This window comes from Astatotilapia calliptera, chromosome 18 (assembly GCF_964374335.1).
Source record: "Astatotilapia calliptera chromosome 18, fAstCal68.1, whole genome shotgun sequence".
Lineage (NCBI taxonomy): Eukaryota > Metazoa > Chordata > Actinopteri > Cichliformes > Cichlidae > Astatotilapia > Astatotilapia calliptera.
The window spans coordinates 34,089,035-34,107,313 of NC_137439.1; the positions used below are offsets into that span (position 1 = coordinate 34,089,035).

At 42.4% G+C, this 18,279-nt stretch overlaps 1 protein-coding gene and 1 long non-coding RNA gene across 2 annotated transcripts; both read left to right on the plus strand.

Moving 5' to 3' along the window:
* Positions 1 to 7,497: 7,497 nt before the first annotated feature.
* On the plus strand, positions 7,498 to 8,964 carry ptf1a (pancreas associated transcription factor 1a). The gene is made up of 2 exons (XM_026150512.2): positions 7,498 to 8,219; positions 8,445 to 8,964. The coding sequence occupies exons 1-2, from the start codon at positions 7,601 to 7,603 to the stop codon at positions 8,645 to 8,647; spliced, it is 822 nt and encodes a 273-aa protein (XP_026006297.1). The 5' UTR covers positions 7,498 to 7,600; the 3' UTR covers positions 8,648 to 8,964.
* A 686-nt stretch (positions 8,965 to 9,650) lies between these two features.
* LOC145421860 (uncharacterized) lies at positions 9,651 to 17,572 on the plus strand. Its single transcript, XR_013903233.1, has 2 exons — positions 9,651 to 9,884; positions 15,601 to 17,572. It is a non-coding gene; the product is annotated as an uncharacterized LOC145421860 (long non-coding RNA).
* Positions 17,573 to 18,279: the final 707 nt, after the last annotated feature.

The following is an 18,279-nucleotide window of genomic DNA, read 5'->3' on the forward strand; positions in this document are numbered from 1 at the left end:
ATGATGGCAGTAGACCACTGAGTGTTAAATAACTCCGCTCTGCTGCAGCGTTACCCTGACTGTCCTCCAGAGGGATTAGCACAACACAGCAAACACTACACCTCGTGTCCATTGGGAGTACATGGGTTACAGAAATGATAGAATACAAACGCATATGTTGAGCTCTGTATTTGTACAAAGTGCAGGCTGCACTAAATGTTGCAGATATCGAAATGTATCTATTTGTTTAGATATTAAAGAATATGACATCCATGTATTGTAACAATTAGTTATATCAAGTTAATCAGATATGCATCGATGGCATTTCTCTGCATTTAAAGCATTGATTTAAAGAAAAATGATTAAGGTGTGCTTTTGCCTTCTGTATGCTATTTACATTAAATGCAATGTGTGCATTTAATGGTACAATTTTTAAACATGTGGCGTTACAGGGAAATTACCCTGGAAACCTGCAATTTTCTCAATAAATAAATAAATAAATAATGTCATTAATATATCTTTAATGTCTTCACGTGTGCATTTAGAAGTAGGACTGAGCCTGGAAGGCTGCTTTGACAGACAAACACACAAACCATTCAGCCCAGTTGTTTCTGAATAACACTCAGAAATCTTTTTTAATCTTCTCCAATCCTTCTTGTCGTCATCAACAGCCTCCAGGCAGACTTGTACTCTCTCTCCAGTCTCCTGACATATTAGTCTGCCTCTAACATCAGATTAATGCCCAAATCAATTAGAGCTACAGTAGATGAATACCCCACCCCACCCCCCGCAACCCCACCCTGAAGGACTTTTTTGGATTATAATAAAGTTGCCATGCACTTGATATTGTCTGGAAGCGAGACAGTGTATACTTAAACACAGACTTGAACTTTCATTACAAAAGCAATGTCATGTTTAGTCATTTGGTCAAGCAAAACAAACAGGGCCACCCCAGATTTGTTTGATGCTACTCAATTAAGTTCCAAAGTAAGTTTTACTTTGAATCATGATAAGTTGTTTAATCTAAGTGACCGTAAAGGAGGTATGTAGTGTTCTAGGAAGGTATTTGCAGCAGTGGAAATGGCACCGTTAATCACAGTTAAAAAGCAACTTGGTTAGGTTTAAGAAAAGGGATCTAATAATACTCACATAATAATAATCCCAATCATAATCATAATAACTTTTATTAGGTTTGACCATTAAAAGGATAAAGTCAAACATAAAGCCAAAAATGAAAGCCCAAACAATAAAGATACATTTGAGTTATGATTGAATCAAACAAAGCTGGAGATGTAATTCAAAACACTGACTGGTATCCACTCAGACAAATTGTTCCAAATATGGAGGTCACCTTTAGATTGCTGCCTTTGGTACAGCCAGTCCTACCTGAGCTTCAAACTGACTCTTATACTGTCACATTTCTCTCCAGAGCTCCACTTTTCAGCAACTAGCTGAAATAGAATTTATGTTAAAATCAGTCACATAAAGTATCGTAATCTGCCTACTCTTCCTTCTTTAAGTGCTATCGTTGTCTGTCCACCTCTTCCAGTCCCAGAAGAAATGAGCCTTAGGATTGTGAAGAACAACCAATGCAGCTTGGTCGGGCTCACCGCTCACCTACTGCGAGGAGGAGGTGGATGGTCTCTGATGAGTGTCTATCCTGTGGTAAGGACACTTTGTTTACTCCTGTACCTGGCAGGCGTGATCTTTTGCCCGCCAGTAACTGGAGGAATATTGGTAGGCAAGATAAGTAATATCTTCCTAGCACAACTTATGTGTTCAGCTAAACTCATTGTAAGCGCTCACACTCACTCTTGTCAAGAACCTAATGACTCAGAACAAAACATGATCGATCATTGGTTAAAGAGCTCAGCATTTCTCTTATCCCCCTCTCAGAATCCCTGCAAGTTTCCACCTTGAATGGCACCAGGCTCCCAGGAAAAATAGTCTGTTTTTGTTCGATGCACCCAACACTCCCCTGGTCCTTGGGTTCCTTTGGTTGAATACACACAATCCCAACATAGACTTGTTGAAGGGCAGGATATCTGGCTGGAGTTTGTGGCCAAAAGAATTGGCTATAACTCAGTCCTCCCCTGCTGAGCTGCCTAATCTAACCTCTGTCCCTGACCTTGCTGAAGTATTCAAGGATTTAGCCCTCTCTCTTCAGCCATACAGTTTTTATGACTGTGGCATTGACTTTCTGCCTGGGGCTCTATTACCCACGAGCCATCTGTACAGCCTGGTGATGCCTGCAAGGGCCTTGATGGAGAAGTACTTTATGAATTTTTTTGAATGTTTGGGTACCTTGATGATATCCTCTTCTTTAGGTCTGTTTTAGAGCATGAGGTCCACTTCCCCCCAGTCTTGAATTATGTAAGAGGCAAGAAATGAGTTCTATGTTCAGTCTCTTTCCTCTGATAGATCATGGATAAAGGTCAGTTGTGAGCAGATCCTGCCAAGATAAAGGCAGTGGTGTAATGGCTGGAGCTGGGAAAAATGACTTTCTAGGGTTTGCAAACTTTCACTGGCACTTTATCTGTGACTTCAGACGCATTGAAGTCTTGTTAATACTGTGACATCCAAATAGAAAACATCAAACCAGAGATGCTTGACTTCTTGGTGTAACTCATATACATATGCCTTAAAGCTCATAAACTGGAGATGAAACGGCTCTGCAATACCTCATCAGGTCCCCATTTAGCCTGGAAAAATACTTTCCCATGTGTTTATACCCCACTAATGTCATTCAATTTCTCCCATCGTTTGTCCTCCCTCCTCTCCTTTGTCTCTTTGTCTGCTTATTCCCCTCACCCCCAACCAGTTGCAGTAGATGGCTGTCTCTCCCTGGGAATGGTTGTATTGGAGGTTTCTTCCTGTTAAAAAGGAGATTTTCCTTCCCACTCTTGCCAAGTGCTGCTCACATGGCAATGTTAGGTTATTATTATTTTAGAGTTGTCTGTCCATGCACTACTTCCATTCTGATTACATGTGGCGAGACTCTCAGGCCTCCTTGGTGCTTATGCAGCAGCTCACATGCTGATACCCTGTGACCTGCTTTTATCACTGTGCACATATATGTATGCTTGAGCCTGTGGGATGGAAAGAGAGACAGAATGGCGGTAATAAGGATGCATCATAGACTGTAACATGTGTTTGGTTTGCAGATGTGTAAGAATGCTGCTGCTTCACATAGCTTTTCTTTTTCACTGTCCTCTCTGAAAGATGTTGTTTGGTCAAATGACTTAAAACTGATTTTACCATAAATGCCAATTAATACAGTATCTCATTGAGCACGAAGAAATCTGACTTTTCTATTCCAGCCATCCTCACTTCTTCTTGTCAGGGTTGGGGGGGGGGGGGGGGGGGGGGTGTATAGCCTATCCCACCTTTGACTGACTGCCCTATCATTTCAGTAAGTTACTCTCTGGATTCAATTACTTCTCATACTTTGTAATAGCTACAGGTTTCTTGCTGATTTCACCTGTGTGAGAAGGACTGCATGAACAAATAAGTACATCTCAACTGAAATTGAATTTATTTTTCAAAGACGAATGAAGCAAAGGTTCTTCTAGATCCACGCCACACAGTGCTCAGTGCTGAAAAAGTATTTGCCCTCTTCCTTACAATATTTTTTCTTTCTTTTCACATATTCGTCACACTTTTGTCTTTATGGCAATGACTTTTTCCACACACAATTAGATGTTTGGATAACTATTTTTTACCTCTTAAAAAACAAAATCATTTATAAAGTGCATACTTGGCTTATCTTTGACGAAGGCTAAAATTTGTTTGATGATCTCACATTCAGTAATAAATAAAAAAGCACTTAGATGTATATTACAGGTGCTTGTGTGGATGGGATGTGTTTATAAGGAGCAGTCCATTTCTCATTGCTTTGAAAGGTTAGAAGTCCAAATTCTTGCAGTAGAAAAACCTTCAATAATACAAAACAAATGTTATAAATTGGTGTATAGTTGTATTTGAAAAGTGGTGCACTGACAATGTTCACTTAAACTTTCTGTTTATTAGAACACACACATTGTGGTCTCTGCATTTCTTGATCAAATGCCAAGTCATGGGTTAATATTTTACTCAAACTTTAATCTTCTGTTAAACAGATATTTAGCCAAACAACTTACTGTCAGTATCAGCTTGTATAAATGCTTAACCGCTTTAAAAATACTAAAATCCTCTAACATGTTGCAGAGGACATCGCCCATGTCCCATGAATGATGTTTCAAAAACATCTAAATGTCACATTGAGATTAATATACTCTGAAAGCTAATTGAGTTTTATATTTGCAACAAATGATTTTGATGAGGTAATAACTCCAAACAAAATAGATTTCCAAATCGAGTAAGCCAGGGAGAGATGAAAGCAGTTGCCTTCAAGTGGGTACTAAAGCAAAGGTCACTGATGGTTGAAGATACTGATCAAGTTGTTAAATTACTGCTCAGTAAATCCCATTAATTTGCTTTAGTCATCCAGATGGATAATCCCCTGTAGGAAGAGATTACAAGGATTAAGCACTGAATCATTGTGCGGCAGGATTAGCTCCACACATTCATCTGCCACAGCTCACTTTCTGGATTTCTTTTTCACCTTCAGAACGCTGCTCATTGGCACTGCGGCACCAAGACTAGGGCAACACATGTACCGTCTGACAAGAGACTCAGAGGATGAGTTTGATTAGGCCTGATATAATTTAACTTGAAAAATTATTACAATTATAATTACAATTTTTTTATTACTTAAAACAAAATTATTTTAAGATTGTCATTTTTTTAATGTAACAATGATTGAAATTATTTCCTGACAGCTGATACTCACAGAATGGATGAAATCATGTGATGTATGAATGGATCCAGCTGAAAGTGATTCCTCTTAATAACGAATGATTTCCTGTCATGTCTTAAATTGTGTCTGTCTTGGAAACTTAAAAGTGTTAGAAAATAAAATTAGAAAACAACAATACCCCCCCCCCCCCCAAATATAACAATAATAATGATGAATAAATAGAGAGTTAACCGTTTATTCATTTTTCATATTTTTAAGGCTAGAAATCCGTTTTTAATGCTGTTTTTATTTAAGCTGACTTAAAGGACGTTTAATAATAATAAAGAAGTTTGACTCATAATAATCAGATGTAAACGCTAGAAAAGCAGGCGAGTCATTTATTTAATTTGGTTTCTATTTTAGATTCTGTTAGGTTTACGTCACGAGCAGGTGCGCGTTTTTTTTTTTTTTTTTTTTTTTTGTACACCCACTACTCCTCGCATGCACATCGTGATCGGTGTGGCCGGTTTTTAATGCACCGTCCAGTCTGCTGCATGCTGCAGACCGAGGGACCGCATGGGAACTTGAACACTTGCTGCGCTCGCGCAGGTCGGCCCGTTCAGAGCCACTCTGCGTTTATCAATGACGTTGCGTGGAGCGCGCGGTCACGGCGCGTTAAAAACCTGCACGGTTCATCATTTGGTTTTCAGCAATGGGAGGGGTGACACACACACACACTCACAAACACACACGCACACACACGCTTTTGTAGTATGTCAGTGCAAACACACAGGCACTGTTGTCTTACTGACAAAGTGGTAATCGTGGGGTGTCCGAGAGGGAGGACTGTTTTTTCTTTGCTAGCGAGACACAAGCAAATTCCAGAAGCCGAAACTCGCCAACGTCAACAGCCTTAAAGCACAAAGTAGAAATTTCGTTTCGATTTCATATCTAACTGCAGTCAATCCACGCTCGTCACGTGGATTTCCACACAGGATCCAGCTAAATGAAGAAAGATGAAAGTTGTGCTTAGAGAACAGCCGGAATGCCTGGTTGCAGGTCTTCGTTTGTTCACACATTTTCACAAACAGACTTCGCGTAAAGGAGCTGTGCGGCTTTCGGCTCAGCAGGCCCACGTTCAGTCCAGAAGCGAGCGCGCGCGTCCTGCAGACGACTTTAGAGGATGCGCGTGCGGAAGTGTCGGGCCCACAGCTTCATCACGCAGACAGCAACACAGTCTCATTTACAACGCGACGTGTTGCATTGAAGGCGATGAGGACGCAAGTGGCCTTCTTCCCACGGCCGCGGCTTTCCATCTCTCCGCCGATGTCCACACACGCAGTGCGCGCGCACGTAGCCTGCCTGCAGAAGGTCCCTTCTGTCCGCAGAACAAAGTCAGTGTTTGCAGTGAATGGCGTGAATAGACGCGCATTTACAGACCGGCGGGCAGTCTTCTTCGGTACACCGGGGTGCGCTCATTTGTCGCGTGTGTCAATGAGGCGCGCGCTCCGGGGCCCACCACTGTGCTTTTATTTGTCAACCAGTCCTCCCAGTCAAACCCGCACTGGCTGGCACAAGTGGCGCATCGACCGCTCTGCTGGTGCACTTATTTACTGCGGCAGCGCTGCCCACTTACTGTTGGATAAATGACACAGCCGCACTCGCGCGCGCACGGTTTCCCCTCATTGTTAGAGCGGGAATAGAAAAGCGACTGAAACCTGCCAGAGTTCCATTTGTGAAAAAGCTCACCAAGTACAAGCCAAGCGTGTGTGACCGTCTCCCTGCAGCTCCGTCCAAAAAGGAAGACCAAAAGTGACTTTCAGCTGGGGCCATAAATGGAGCGTGACGGAAAAAAGATATTATTATGATTATCATCGCTGTCGCGTGCTGCCTGTGATACGCTGCCTGCCTGTCTGTTTTAATTGAAATTTAAGTGAAATTCATTCAATTGAAACTGACTGTTAAGAAAAGGAAATTGTGACTGTAACAACAACAACAACAACAACAACAACAACAACAATAGGTTGTTTGTTTCTCTGTGTTAGCCTTGCAATAGACTGGCCACCTGTACAGGGGTTACCCCCCACCCTCCCCACGACCCTGATAAGGTTAGTGGAAAAAAACTGATTGATGGATGATAATAATAATAATAATAATAATAATAATAATAATAATAATAATAATAATAATAATTTAGATATCTTTTTGTCATTCGTGGCGTTACCACAGCGCGCGCCTGTTGCACAGTAACCAGTCACGGAGCTCATGAATGTTGGATTGTACAGACTGTTGCTCATCATCTTCTAATACTTGTTTTTATTTATTTTATTTTTTATTTTTGCTAATTGTGATTCTTTAATTAGACAACGAACAAACAAATTAAGGAATGGAGACACCTCTCTCTGTAACTGCTTAATTGTGACGGGTTTAAGATGTCAATTTGCGCATTTTATGAAACATGTTGTAGCAAATGGAGTGTTCATGGAACATGTGCCAAAAAAAAGATTTCGTTGCACTGTATAAACGTTCTTTGTCGTGCACAGGTGACAGCGTGGGGCTGTTGAGCACGGTCCAGCTGGTGGAGCTCAGTTAAGACGTCAGAGCAAGCTTGGACAGCGGGGACAAGGGGCGTGGTTTGGGGGACTATCTCGAGGTGCGCCTCACGGACCGAGCTGTGATTGGTTGGCCCGCCTGGCAAACGGCACGCGACTATGGATGTCGCTATAAAGAACCCTCGCGTGCCTGTTCTTCAGCTAAAAGTTCAGCTAGTGCAGAGCGCGAGCACAGTGTCAAAGGAAAGACGGGTGTGATTGTTTCCGCAGTAACAGCAGGAAGAAAACAAACATGGATGGGGTGCTGGACCCTTTCTCTGGACTCGACTCTTTCTCCTCCCCTCCTTATTTCGACGATGACGAGTTTTTCACCGACCAGTCCTCTCGAGATGGACACTTGGAGACGGATGACTTTCTGGATGACGAAGTGGACTTCCTCTCGGGTAATTTTCAAGACTATTACAGCAAAGACGGCAGCGGCAGAGCACCGCCTCACGATGGAGACTACGACATCGGCAACCTGTCCTTCTCCTCTTCGTCCTCCGTCTTCTCCTACGGCTGCGCAGACAGCACGCCGGAGCTGTCTCCTCGGATGGGCCATCACGGCGGGCCGTTGCTGAAGCGCAGGAGGCGGATGAGGTCTGAGATGGAGATGCAGCAGCTGAGGCAGGCGGCCAACGTCAGGGAGCGGCGGAGGATGCAGTCCATCAATGACGCGTTCGAGGGCCTACGCTCCCACATCCCCACTCTGCCCTACGAGAAGAGACTCTCTAAAGTGGACACTCTGCGGCTGGCCATCGGCTACATCAACTTCCTGGCTGAGCTCGTGCAGTCTGACCTTCCTATTAGAAACTCCAGCAGCGACATGCACGCGCAGCCCAAGAAAGTAATCATCTGCCACAGAGGAACAAGTGAGTGCGCCTTTGTTTTTACAGTGGTCGTAATGGAACCAAGCCTGCCTTTATGCGTAATAAGAGACTCGTGGGCGCATCTAATTTGAATCAGACAATCGTCAGAGTCAGATTTATGGTGTCATGGTGCGAAAAAAGCAAAATAAAACAAAGCCAAAAAAGTGGTGCGGAAATTAAAATAAACAATTGTGAAAATTTTATTAATTTTTGCTTTTCCCCCTCCAGGGTCCCCCTCGCCAAGCGACCCCGACTACGGCCTGCCTCCGCTGGCCGGTCACTCGCTGTCTTGGTCGGATGAAAAGCAGCTCCGGGAGCAGAACATCATCCGTACAGCAAAAGTCTGGACACCGGAGGACCCCCGAAAACTGCACAGTAAACCGGGCCTCACAGACATCGAAAACGAGCCTCCCTTCAACCTGGTGGCCTGAACAGCAGCACAAGCCTTGCGCCATGGAAATGTGACGACTGTAAAGTGTATCACGCTATTGTCTGTTAATGTGAAAAGGAGCAGCATGTGAGCTGATTTTACAGTTTTACATACTGGCCTCAGTGCTGTACATAGTTTTATCATGTTGATAATTTTATTTTTGTAATTCAAGCAGCTGGCAATCATGTATTTATTTTGTTTCACAGGTGATAATATATGTTTTAATTTAAATGTACTGTAAGACAAAATGTATTTTTATATCGGTCCACAATGATTTCTATTTATATGCTCTCTTCAAATAAAAGAACCAACTGATAAGAAGACTATTATTATTATTATTATTATTATTATTATTATTATTATTATTATTATTATTATTATTATTATTATTGTTATTATTATTATTATTATTATTATTATTATTATTGTTATTATTATTGTTATTATTATTGTTATTATTATTATTATTATTATTATTATTATTATTATTATTATTGCTGTGTGCGTTAAACATTTCTGTGTTCACAGAAGATGAAACTATTGAATGTAAATGTTTAGCGCCAGTCTTACTGAAAACGGCTTGCTGCGCATAAGTGTGAGCTCTGTGAGCTGTGCCTTTGGATTATCACACTAACGATGTGTTTTGTAGAGAGCAGCACAAATGTGTCCGTTCTTGAACCAGTTAACAATCCAACCAGTCGCAGTTTTATTGCTTGTTTGCCCAAACTTTTTATCGTCAGATTTTAAAAATCACCGTGAATTCGGAACTCTCAGATAACAATAACACATCTTTAAAATACACACATGCGTGTTAGTCGATGAATGGGTGAGGGGAGCATCCTCCTTGCCGTGGAATTGCGCAGTGGCCGCTGGAAGCTGACGCGCTTTGACCTGAAAGTGTGATTGAGTGAATGAAAGAAGAAAGCGCTCTAATGCTGTGACATAAATATGCAAATGAATGCTAATGAGGCGCACTGTACACCCACAGACAGCTGAAGGTGTTTAAAGCGCACGCGGGCGTGCAACAGTATGGTGGGAAAGCAGTCAATACTCTCTGTGCTGCCAGGTGCTGTCGGGACAGATTTTCCCGTGGTAGCGGCATCCCAGGAACATGTGTCCCCACGGCCTTCTCTGCGGCCGCCCCCTCTGCCGACACGCTGGCGTATATATGAAGCATGAGTGGCTAAAAGCTGCCGCACACAGGCTGAGGAGGACCCGCTGCACCTGCAGCAGAGCAGGTATGCTTGTTTCTTCTTCAGCTGCACAACTCGTCTTTCCTTCGTTTTTCCTCTTTTAATGACAGTTACGTTGTTTCTCTCAGCCTCTGTTTAGCCGATTTTCCACTTCCTCTGTGCCTCCGACAGCAGCATGTAATCCTGCTGCAGCCATTAGAAAGTCAAATGTTAGAGAGTTAATGCAACTTCACCTCCTTGGAAAGAGCTGCAGGTCCGTTCAGACGTTGTAGTGTCGCACTCGCGCTTTTTAGTGTCGCAACGCAAAGCGCGTCTCAGCGTCGTTTGGTGCGGTCGCGGCCAGGCTTAAATCCTCCCAGCTATCTTGTCATTCCGACTACAGGCTTGGCGCGGAAAGTTTGATTTCCTTTAGTTCTGCGCAGGCCTGAACTTTCTGAGCCACAGATAGCGATTTGGTTGAGAAAGGATCTGCAGACTGAGCGCAGGCACGCGGCGCGCTCTTACATCCTGCTGCAGTACAAACGAGTGCGAGTCGTCCGAGGTAGAAGCGAGCTGTCTGACAAACTGATTTCTAAGAATAGCACAGAATTCAGAAAATAACCAGATGCTTTCCAGAGTTCCAACATTTAAATCAGTCACAAAAATCTGATTTTCTGGGACGAAAGCCATAAAGCTGCAAAGACGGTTCACTAAAACTTTTGAACGTGTTCATCACTGCTGAGATAGGTCGCCATAAACAACAGATCCATATTTCTATTGTACGCTAACTCATACTTTTAGTTATGATTTGATAGCTCGTTTTCTTTGCATCTGTAAGTGGATTGTTGAAGGTTTGCAGGGTAATTCTAATGAACACAGTCTCTGCTGTAATAGATGGCACAATGCTACAGAGCACTGTTTTCGCCAGGACATTTATGAGTGAGCCGTTATCCTCCTGGCTTTGCGTCTGCTAAGATCATGCAATGGCTTCATGCATCGGACACTTGCACTGTTACGCACGGGTGACTTTGAATATTTATTTCATGGCACCGAAGGTTGAAAGTGAATTAACAATTAATAAAGAAGTCTGCTGCCAGTTTATGGCGCCGTTTTAAAAAGACACCAGTGCGGAGCTTTAGTTTACCAGCACCGACCGACACAGAGTAATGGGTCCAATACGCTGTATTTTTTTCACATCCGGTTTGAACCCGCATGTGAGCGCCAAAGAAGAACCACAGATCGGCTTGATCTGCAGATTATCTCGCTCGGGGAATGAAGCCCCAGGACTCATTCTAATACACCGGATTATGAGCTTTTGTGCTTTCAGCATGGCATCAGAGTGCCGGCTGTGGAGCTTTTCCACTGGTATAGATTCGCCAAGGTGGCCGATCAGCGCGCAAGGTAAGTCAAATGTGCTCAGTGGATTTGTGCTGGCTCGGCTCTGAATGCGGAGATGAGGGGAGGTAGCTGAGATCGTTCTCCGGTGCTTCTTCTTTTCAGACGTGACCTTTCGGTCTAAATGGCATCTTTTATGAGGCTTTCTTTGTCACGCTGGCAGAGACTTGTCTGCGCCGTTTTCTCCGAGGATGCACCTGGTAGCTGAAACTTTGTCTCTTTTGATTTCCTCCTTGCTAGTCCCTGAACAGCAGCTGCTTTAAAACAAGCAAAAAGAGAGGCCCTTGCACTGTTCGAGACGGCGTTGGCACCGTTTTCCACGTCTTTAATGTTCCATCGCCCTTTGTCCACGATACAATATGGCCACTGTAAAGCATGACGTTTTGCAATAATAAAGCACAAGTTCAATGACGTGACACTGGGCTAAAAGCGCAGCGCGGGCCGGACGAGCCAAACACATCCCTGCGTTTGTTTTGTGCACCCGCAGTCAATTAACAGCGAGGCCTGGTCGCCGCGCCTTGATAAGCCAATTAAATTTATGTCTTCTATTTTTTCTATGGAGAGAAAAGAGCTGCGTTCTCTACTCGTCCGACGATTTTCTTACCATCACCTGGTGCTTTCCCCACAAGAGAGTAAACCAAGTGGGCCTGAATCATGCGGCTGTCATAGTCCCGCACCATTGTTTCTCGCTTCGATCACTCATTACCGGGATGTAACAAATCCTCGATTAGCTATGTTTTGTGTCATATTTTCATCCCCCGAGATTAAGCAGATGCTGCGATTGTAAAATCCAAACTGTAGGGCTACTCAAGACTGAAAGAGAGACGGACACTTGGTTGCAAGAGAGGGGAAGAAAAAAGCTTTGGGCACATCTTCAGAGGAATAAAACATCTAGGAGCCATAAACAGACTTCAACCTGCTCTATTTCAGCCTTTGTGTTGTTTGTGAATAATTAATGTTAATAGGGACAGGTTTGTATACTTTGAATGCAGGACCACAGGTGCGGAATGACAGGATGAATAACCGGCCCTGATTTTTGCCAGAGCTCGAGGGCTCTTGTCCAGGGTCTCCAAGCTGATGGAAAATATTGTCATGTCTTTGATTCGCAGCATTACTTTCACCGAGAACAAAGCCTGGTGATGAAAAGCTTATGTTGGAGTGAAACGGGCGATGACGGTGGCCGCTTCAGAGTCCTGAAAGAAAGAGAAAGGGGCCGAGTCAATGGCAATGCGCGCTTCTGGTTTTGTGCGCAAGTGCTCCATCTAACTCAAATAAAGGAGCCTTTCCAACTTTTAAAGGACCACTTTTTGCCTTTAATAAAGGCTAGACGGCTGTAGCCATTAAGCATATGGTGCTAAGGCGCTGGTCTTTTGTCCCCGTAAAGCCCTTGAGATACTAACTTGTGTTCCTTCCTGGATATTTAACTTCTCAAAAGCTCTAACTTTATGCGCTGGCAACAAGTGGCTCCGGGGCGCACGAACAGCTTTCCCAATTGAGAAAGCAGGGTGGCAAATACAGAAGACCGAGTGGATAAATTATTACCTCTGGACTGTATTTCTTTGTGGCGGCGCCTGGTGTACATTTAAGAAAAATTATTTTCCATTTTTGACCGCAGAGTGGAGAATTTAAAGGGGTCGAAGTGTTATTTTGGCGCATGAATATTACTAACAGTACACGCAGAGACTGGAGCTGAAACGAGCGGAGTAATTTCAACTGTCTTACAGCGCTAGAGTCAAATAAGACGAGTCACACAGAAATGGCACTTTAGCAGCCGCCTGTGATAAACTGTATTTGTCAGAGTAGTGCATTAGATGGCGCTGTACAATGAGCCGCCAATTCCAGTTAGAAGCTGTAACTAAATAAACTCGAATCCAAAAACCTCCTTGCGAACGTCCCGTTTAACTCACACTTTAGGTATTAACCCTGCAGTTGGTTTCGTCGGGTTCGTGCGTAAAAGTGTACCTTTGCTGTTTGGTTTTACTGCGCAATGGTGCGTTTACTGCTCAGCCGAAAAGGACAATGCTCATGTAAGTCCATGAAAATATTTACGAGAAGTATCTGAATAATAAACTGTAGCGATCCGCCTGGTGGAGGCAGCTGATATTGACCTCGGTGTGATTTCAGGTGTCTTTCGTAAGACGATGCATCACACAACGTACTTGGAATGCAGTCACCAACCGAAGAGACACAATGTACACATTTTAGGAAGAGTTTTTAAAGTGACCTTTTGCTTGAATTTTTATGTTCTACAAACTCACGTGTCTAATCTGAAGCAAAGCGCGTGTTAATTTTTTTTTTGCATTTTGATGGGAGCTGTGGGTATCTCCATATGATACACGCATTTGTTGAAAACGAGACATTTATTCATTAATTTACTTATCACTATTTCACCTCCTGCTCGGGGGAAATATCACTCAAAATGTCAGCTGTCAATAAAACTCGATCTTGTTTGGTTTTATGGGCATTTGTCGTCCAGTCAATAAATAAATAAATAAATAAATAAATAAATGTGTGTGTGTGTGTGTGCGCGCGCGCGCGCGCGCGCGTGATATAGCCAGCTGGCCGTCTCTGGCCTCTGAAAACCCCCCTGGTGGACGGAACACGGCGGCCTGACCTCCGCGCCGGAGGACGGGAGATGCGCCTTTGACTGAATTAGCCATAAAGACGTCTTGCTATGATCTTTGTTGCTCCTGAAAGCAAAGTGGATATGAGCGGCATTGTGCACAGCTTTTGCGTGCCCCATCATGAAATATTACAGTCTATTCACAAGGAAGCTCCTTTGAAAAGATATGGAAATGAAGCAGACTGGACTGACTTGGAAGAAAATGTCATGGCGACGATGAATCGAAACTTATAAACGGACAAGAAGGCACCAACTTCTTGCGTTTTCGGAGAAATCTAAAAGTCTTCGAATTCAGTTGGGATGCTGGAGGCTGTGTGATGTCCAGAGGAAAAGCTGTAATTGCTCAGCCTACATGAGCTGACAAATGATCGTAAATTATCATTTTTTTTCTTAAAAAATCCCCGAATAACTCAACAAAAAGTGATAAATTACAAATATGCTAATTTTAGTCATGGCCGTTTATACGTGTGCGTCTCCATCCATCTCCTACATTCTGAGCTGCTGATCCCCGTCGCGCGCTAGAGGACACTCAACCCGTTTAGTCCGAGATTCTTTGTTCACTTTCAGCCTCCAGGGAAGGTTTTTTTCTTTTAGTTTTTATACCCCGGACCCTCCACCCCATCCCTTACTCTGTCAGTTGCCAGGATTCAGAGGTGCAAAAGCATGCATCATTTTTCACCAGCTCTCCGTTTTGATATCGACAAAAGCTGCTGCTATGGAACAGCCTCTCCGCTTGTTCGCTGGCTTGAACTTCACTGATGTCCGACTGCTCTCTTTTCCTCGCCTGAACGCGACGCAGCGGGGATGGATTTGCAAGACAAATGCAGCTGTGTGTGAGAGAGAAAGTCAAGTGGCACAAAAAGGCCGTTTCAGTCAGCCGATGGGATGGAGAAAGTCAGCATTATGCGAACGTCAAATCAATCAAAAACAAAAGCCTGCATGCAGAAAATAATGAGTTTATGGTGCTGAAATGGCAGCTTATTTTTGGTCGGATTGGAAAGACTGGAGGTAAAGTATTGGTAGTGGTGATTAAAAAAAAATCAGTTTCATCCACAGCTTGTCAAGTGGCATTGCTCTGGCGTCGACGGACACATTCAGATATTCTTTCCGCATTTCTTTCTGTATGAAAAGGGGAAGCAGTGGGGGTGAAAGTGTAGTACCGGTGATTTTTGAATACTTGGATAAGCTGAAGAGGTGAAATAAAAGCACCAACACTGTAAATACCCATAACTGAGAGTGTGAGGTAACTAAGTTTTTTAGTCTCTAAATGATCTGCAGAGTTATCAGCGAAAAAGAGAAAATTATATCAAAACAGCTAGGTTACAGTTTGGTTGTTTTTTGTAAAAAAAAACAACAACAACAACAACCCCAAAATCCCCCAGTCTTGTGCTGTGCTGCGCTGTGCCGTTCACGGAGTACAGAAACCAGACTCATATCTCAAAGTGTACATTGATGTAATCAGAGGCTGCACAAAACCTATGGAAATATATATATGTATTCACCGCGCGTAATCCTGTGTTTTATTGTCTCGTAATCAATTCCAAGAATCACTGACTCAAACTGCAAAGAGTAATGTGAAAGAAGTTTCTCCGGTTATAAAGGAAAATGAACTTCTGCGCTGTGCAAGTTAAAAAGTAGAAATATTAAAGTAAAAGTGCACCAAGAATATGTTTCCCGAACCCTATGTGAGGCAATAAAAAACTTTGTCATCATCAATGGGTTTAAATGTAGTCATCAGACATTTTCTTTTTCGTTTGCCTGCAGCTGAACCCAGCTATGATGTAAGTCAGATCTTCGGTGGCTGGTGGCCAGTGCCGACTGGGACAGCTTCCAGCCTCAGAGGACTGCGATTAACCCAGGAGCGGTCAAACTCGGCAGGACGCCCTCCACAACCAGCCACAGCTATTTATCCACTTTCCAATGAAACCAATTACTTTTACAGAAAGCCCCAGCGCCAACATTATATGTGTTGTTCTTGCAGACCAAAAGAGTATGGCTTTGAAAAGAGAGCCAGCCATGAAGTAGGAAACCCTCCTGAGCTGCTCCAGCAGGCTGTAAAATATACCTAAAGTCAGTATCCATGGAGACTACTTGGTGTGTGAGAGCCGCCTGGACGATACACGTGGATATTATTACTACTGCTATTTACTGTTCTTTGTCTTTTACTTGTTATTGTACAGAGTTAGTTTTTACACTGTTCCCCTGGGATTAATACACGATTCAGATTCTGATATCAGAACAGTAAAAGTGTTGGAGTTGCCACGAATTTCCTTCACGGAGCTACCAGAAGAAATGTTCTTAATGTAAATCTGCTTACACCTTGTTTTTATTTATTTATTTATTTTACAATGTGCTTGTTGCAGGACATCACAGCTTTTAACAAATTCAGGCATTTTAGCTTCTTTTTAAAAAAAAATCAATTGAAGTATTTAAACAGTTGTAAAAGTCACAGCACGTTAACTTCACAGAACCTTCTCAGTCATTTTCATCTTCATTTCACTATGAAGGTGATCTTGCAGAAACAGGGAAATGCAAGCGCAAGCGCTTTTCCACACAAACTGTGTAAGAAAAATCTAGAAAACACATCCAGTTATTGTTTGACACATTAAGGACGCACTACTTCTTCCATTAACACTGAGCTGTGTAAGTGTAAATGTTCTTTTTTTTTACTGCTACTCGAGTAAGTTTCAGTCTGATTTTCACAGATGCAAGACCTCGAGCCAATTAACTTTAATTTATCATTATTATAATTTAATATTAATAAAAATATAATTTTATCATTTTCTAATGGTTATTTGTTGTGTAAAAATTTCAAGTGATTATATGACTCATAAACGCACAGAAAATGCTGCAACCAACACTGCAAAGTGCTGACAAACACAGGAAACCAAATAGCTTAAATAACACAAACCAACCACAGTGGTTGCCCCGGGTAACATGTTCAAATTGCTTTTGGCAACTGACTTGCTCTGAAAAACACCCAAAGACGTTGAGTGCACTGAAGTCTTACAAATGTTAACTTCTCAGACTGTGTGACTAAAGATCATTTCTACTTTGTTTGGTGCTGATTAGCATTTTCCTTTACTGCTGAACTAAACTCTATGACACTCCATTTAAGGCCTTTCTTGACATTAGAATCCACAGGTAGCAGTAAAATGAGGGGGCATATTTTTTAAATTATGTTGACAAGGTGGTTTTTTTCTGCATCTGTCCAATCAATGTCATGTTAAAGTGTTGTTATTAGGTTACTAGTCGTAAGTAAGGAAAGGATGAGGACAGCAGACTCGGCTAATAAAGCAGTCATATCACTGATCTCTGGCCGGGCTAATTGACAGACACATGAAGAGAAAACTACTAATTGATTATAGGCTTGTCCTATTCTAGCGCAGGAGGTGACTGATGGAAAATGTGAACTGGCCTGAAAGGCGTTTTGTGCCTAGGTCTAGGTTTGGATTTCTGTTTTGATGAAATATTTTCCGCACAGTGAGTTCCTGCTTGAAATTTCTACGTACTTTAAGGCACAATAACAAAAGTGGTGTTTTTTATGGTTATTTGTGTGTCTTGACAGTTGCGCTGTCACTTAGCAGAGGGTCTCCAGGCCCATTGAGCTTATATCCAATTATAGAAGTATTTACTTTTAACCAAGTGAAGCCTGAACCATGAAATGTTTCTTTGAAACTGGGATGTTTACTGAACCTTCTGACCGATAAAAAATAAATAAATAAATGAAATATCAGTTTGCATGTATGAGCATTGATTTGCATAAATTCTGCTACATCTGACTGTATACGTCAGGCTTTTCAGGAACAATTATACTAAGTAGGGGTCCCACAAACCCATGTATTAAACACAATACTCTCGGCTTTACTGGATCAGCTTTTCTATTCTAATCTGGTTTGAATGTACAGATGAGTGTAACTGCACAGTGTGCCCATCACTGCCTGTTGTTGTCTGCCTCTGAGCTGAACCAGTTTAGTTGCACTTGATAGACTTTAAACAACAATAAAGCTCAAATACTGTGAGGACAATCCCTAAGAAAATGTTAAGGATTGTGACATTTAACTTGTGCTTTTGTTTTCTTATAGCCTAAATTATTGTTAACAAGCTGATCTTTGCTAGATAGCTCAGGCAGTGTCCAGCCCAGTGTCACAGACATCGAACTGATGGCCAAGAAACATTACAGACATTAACACAATTTTCCATTTAGCAATATTTTGCTCACTGTGACGCAATGTTTTGGAAGGATGTTCAAACAATAGTCATTCAATCACACAAACGACTATGATTTACATTTCAGGAACGTCTCGCACATTTAAAACACTTTAATTCTTTTTTTCTATTAAATTATTGCAATTCATAAAGATTTCAGGTACATATTTGCTTTGTTTACACTGGTTATCTCTCTTGAAGAATTTAGCATGCTATGACCCACAGGCCACCACA

What these genes read in the sequence shown, in the direction of transcription:
- ptf1a (XM_026150512.2), top strand. Translation starts at nt 7,601, where the DNA reads ATGGATGGGGTGCTGGACCCTTTCTCTGGACTCGACTCTTTCTCCTCC. An exon ending in CATCTGCCACAGAGGAACAA is followed by an intron (nt 8,220 to 8,444) that starts GTGAGTGCGCCT and finishes TTCCCCCTCCAG; the next exon opens with GGTCCCCCTCGCCAAGCGAC.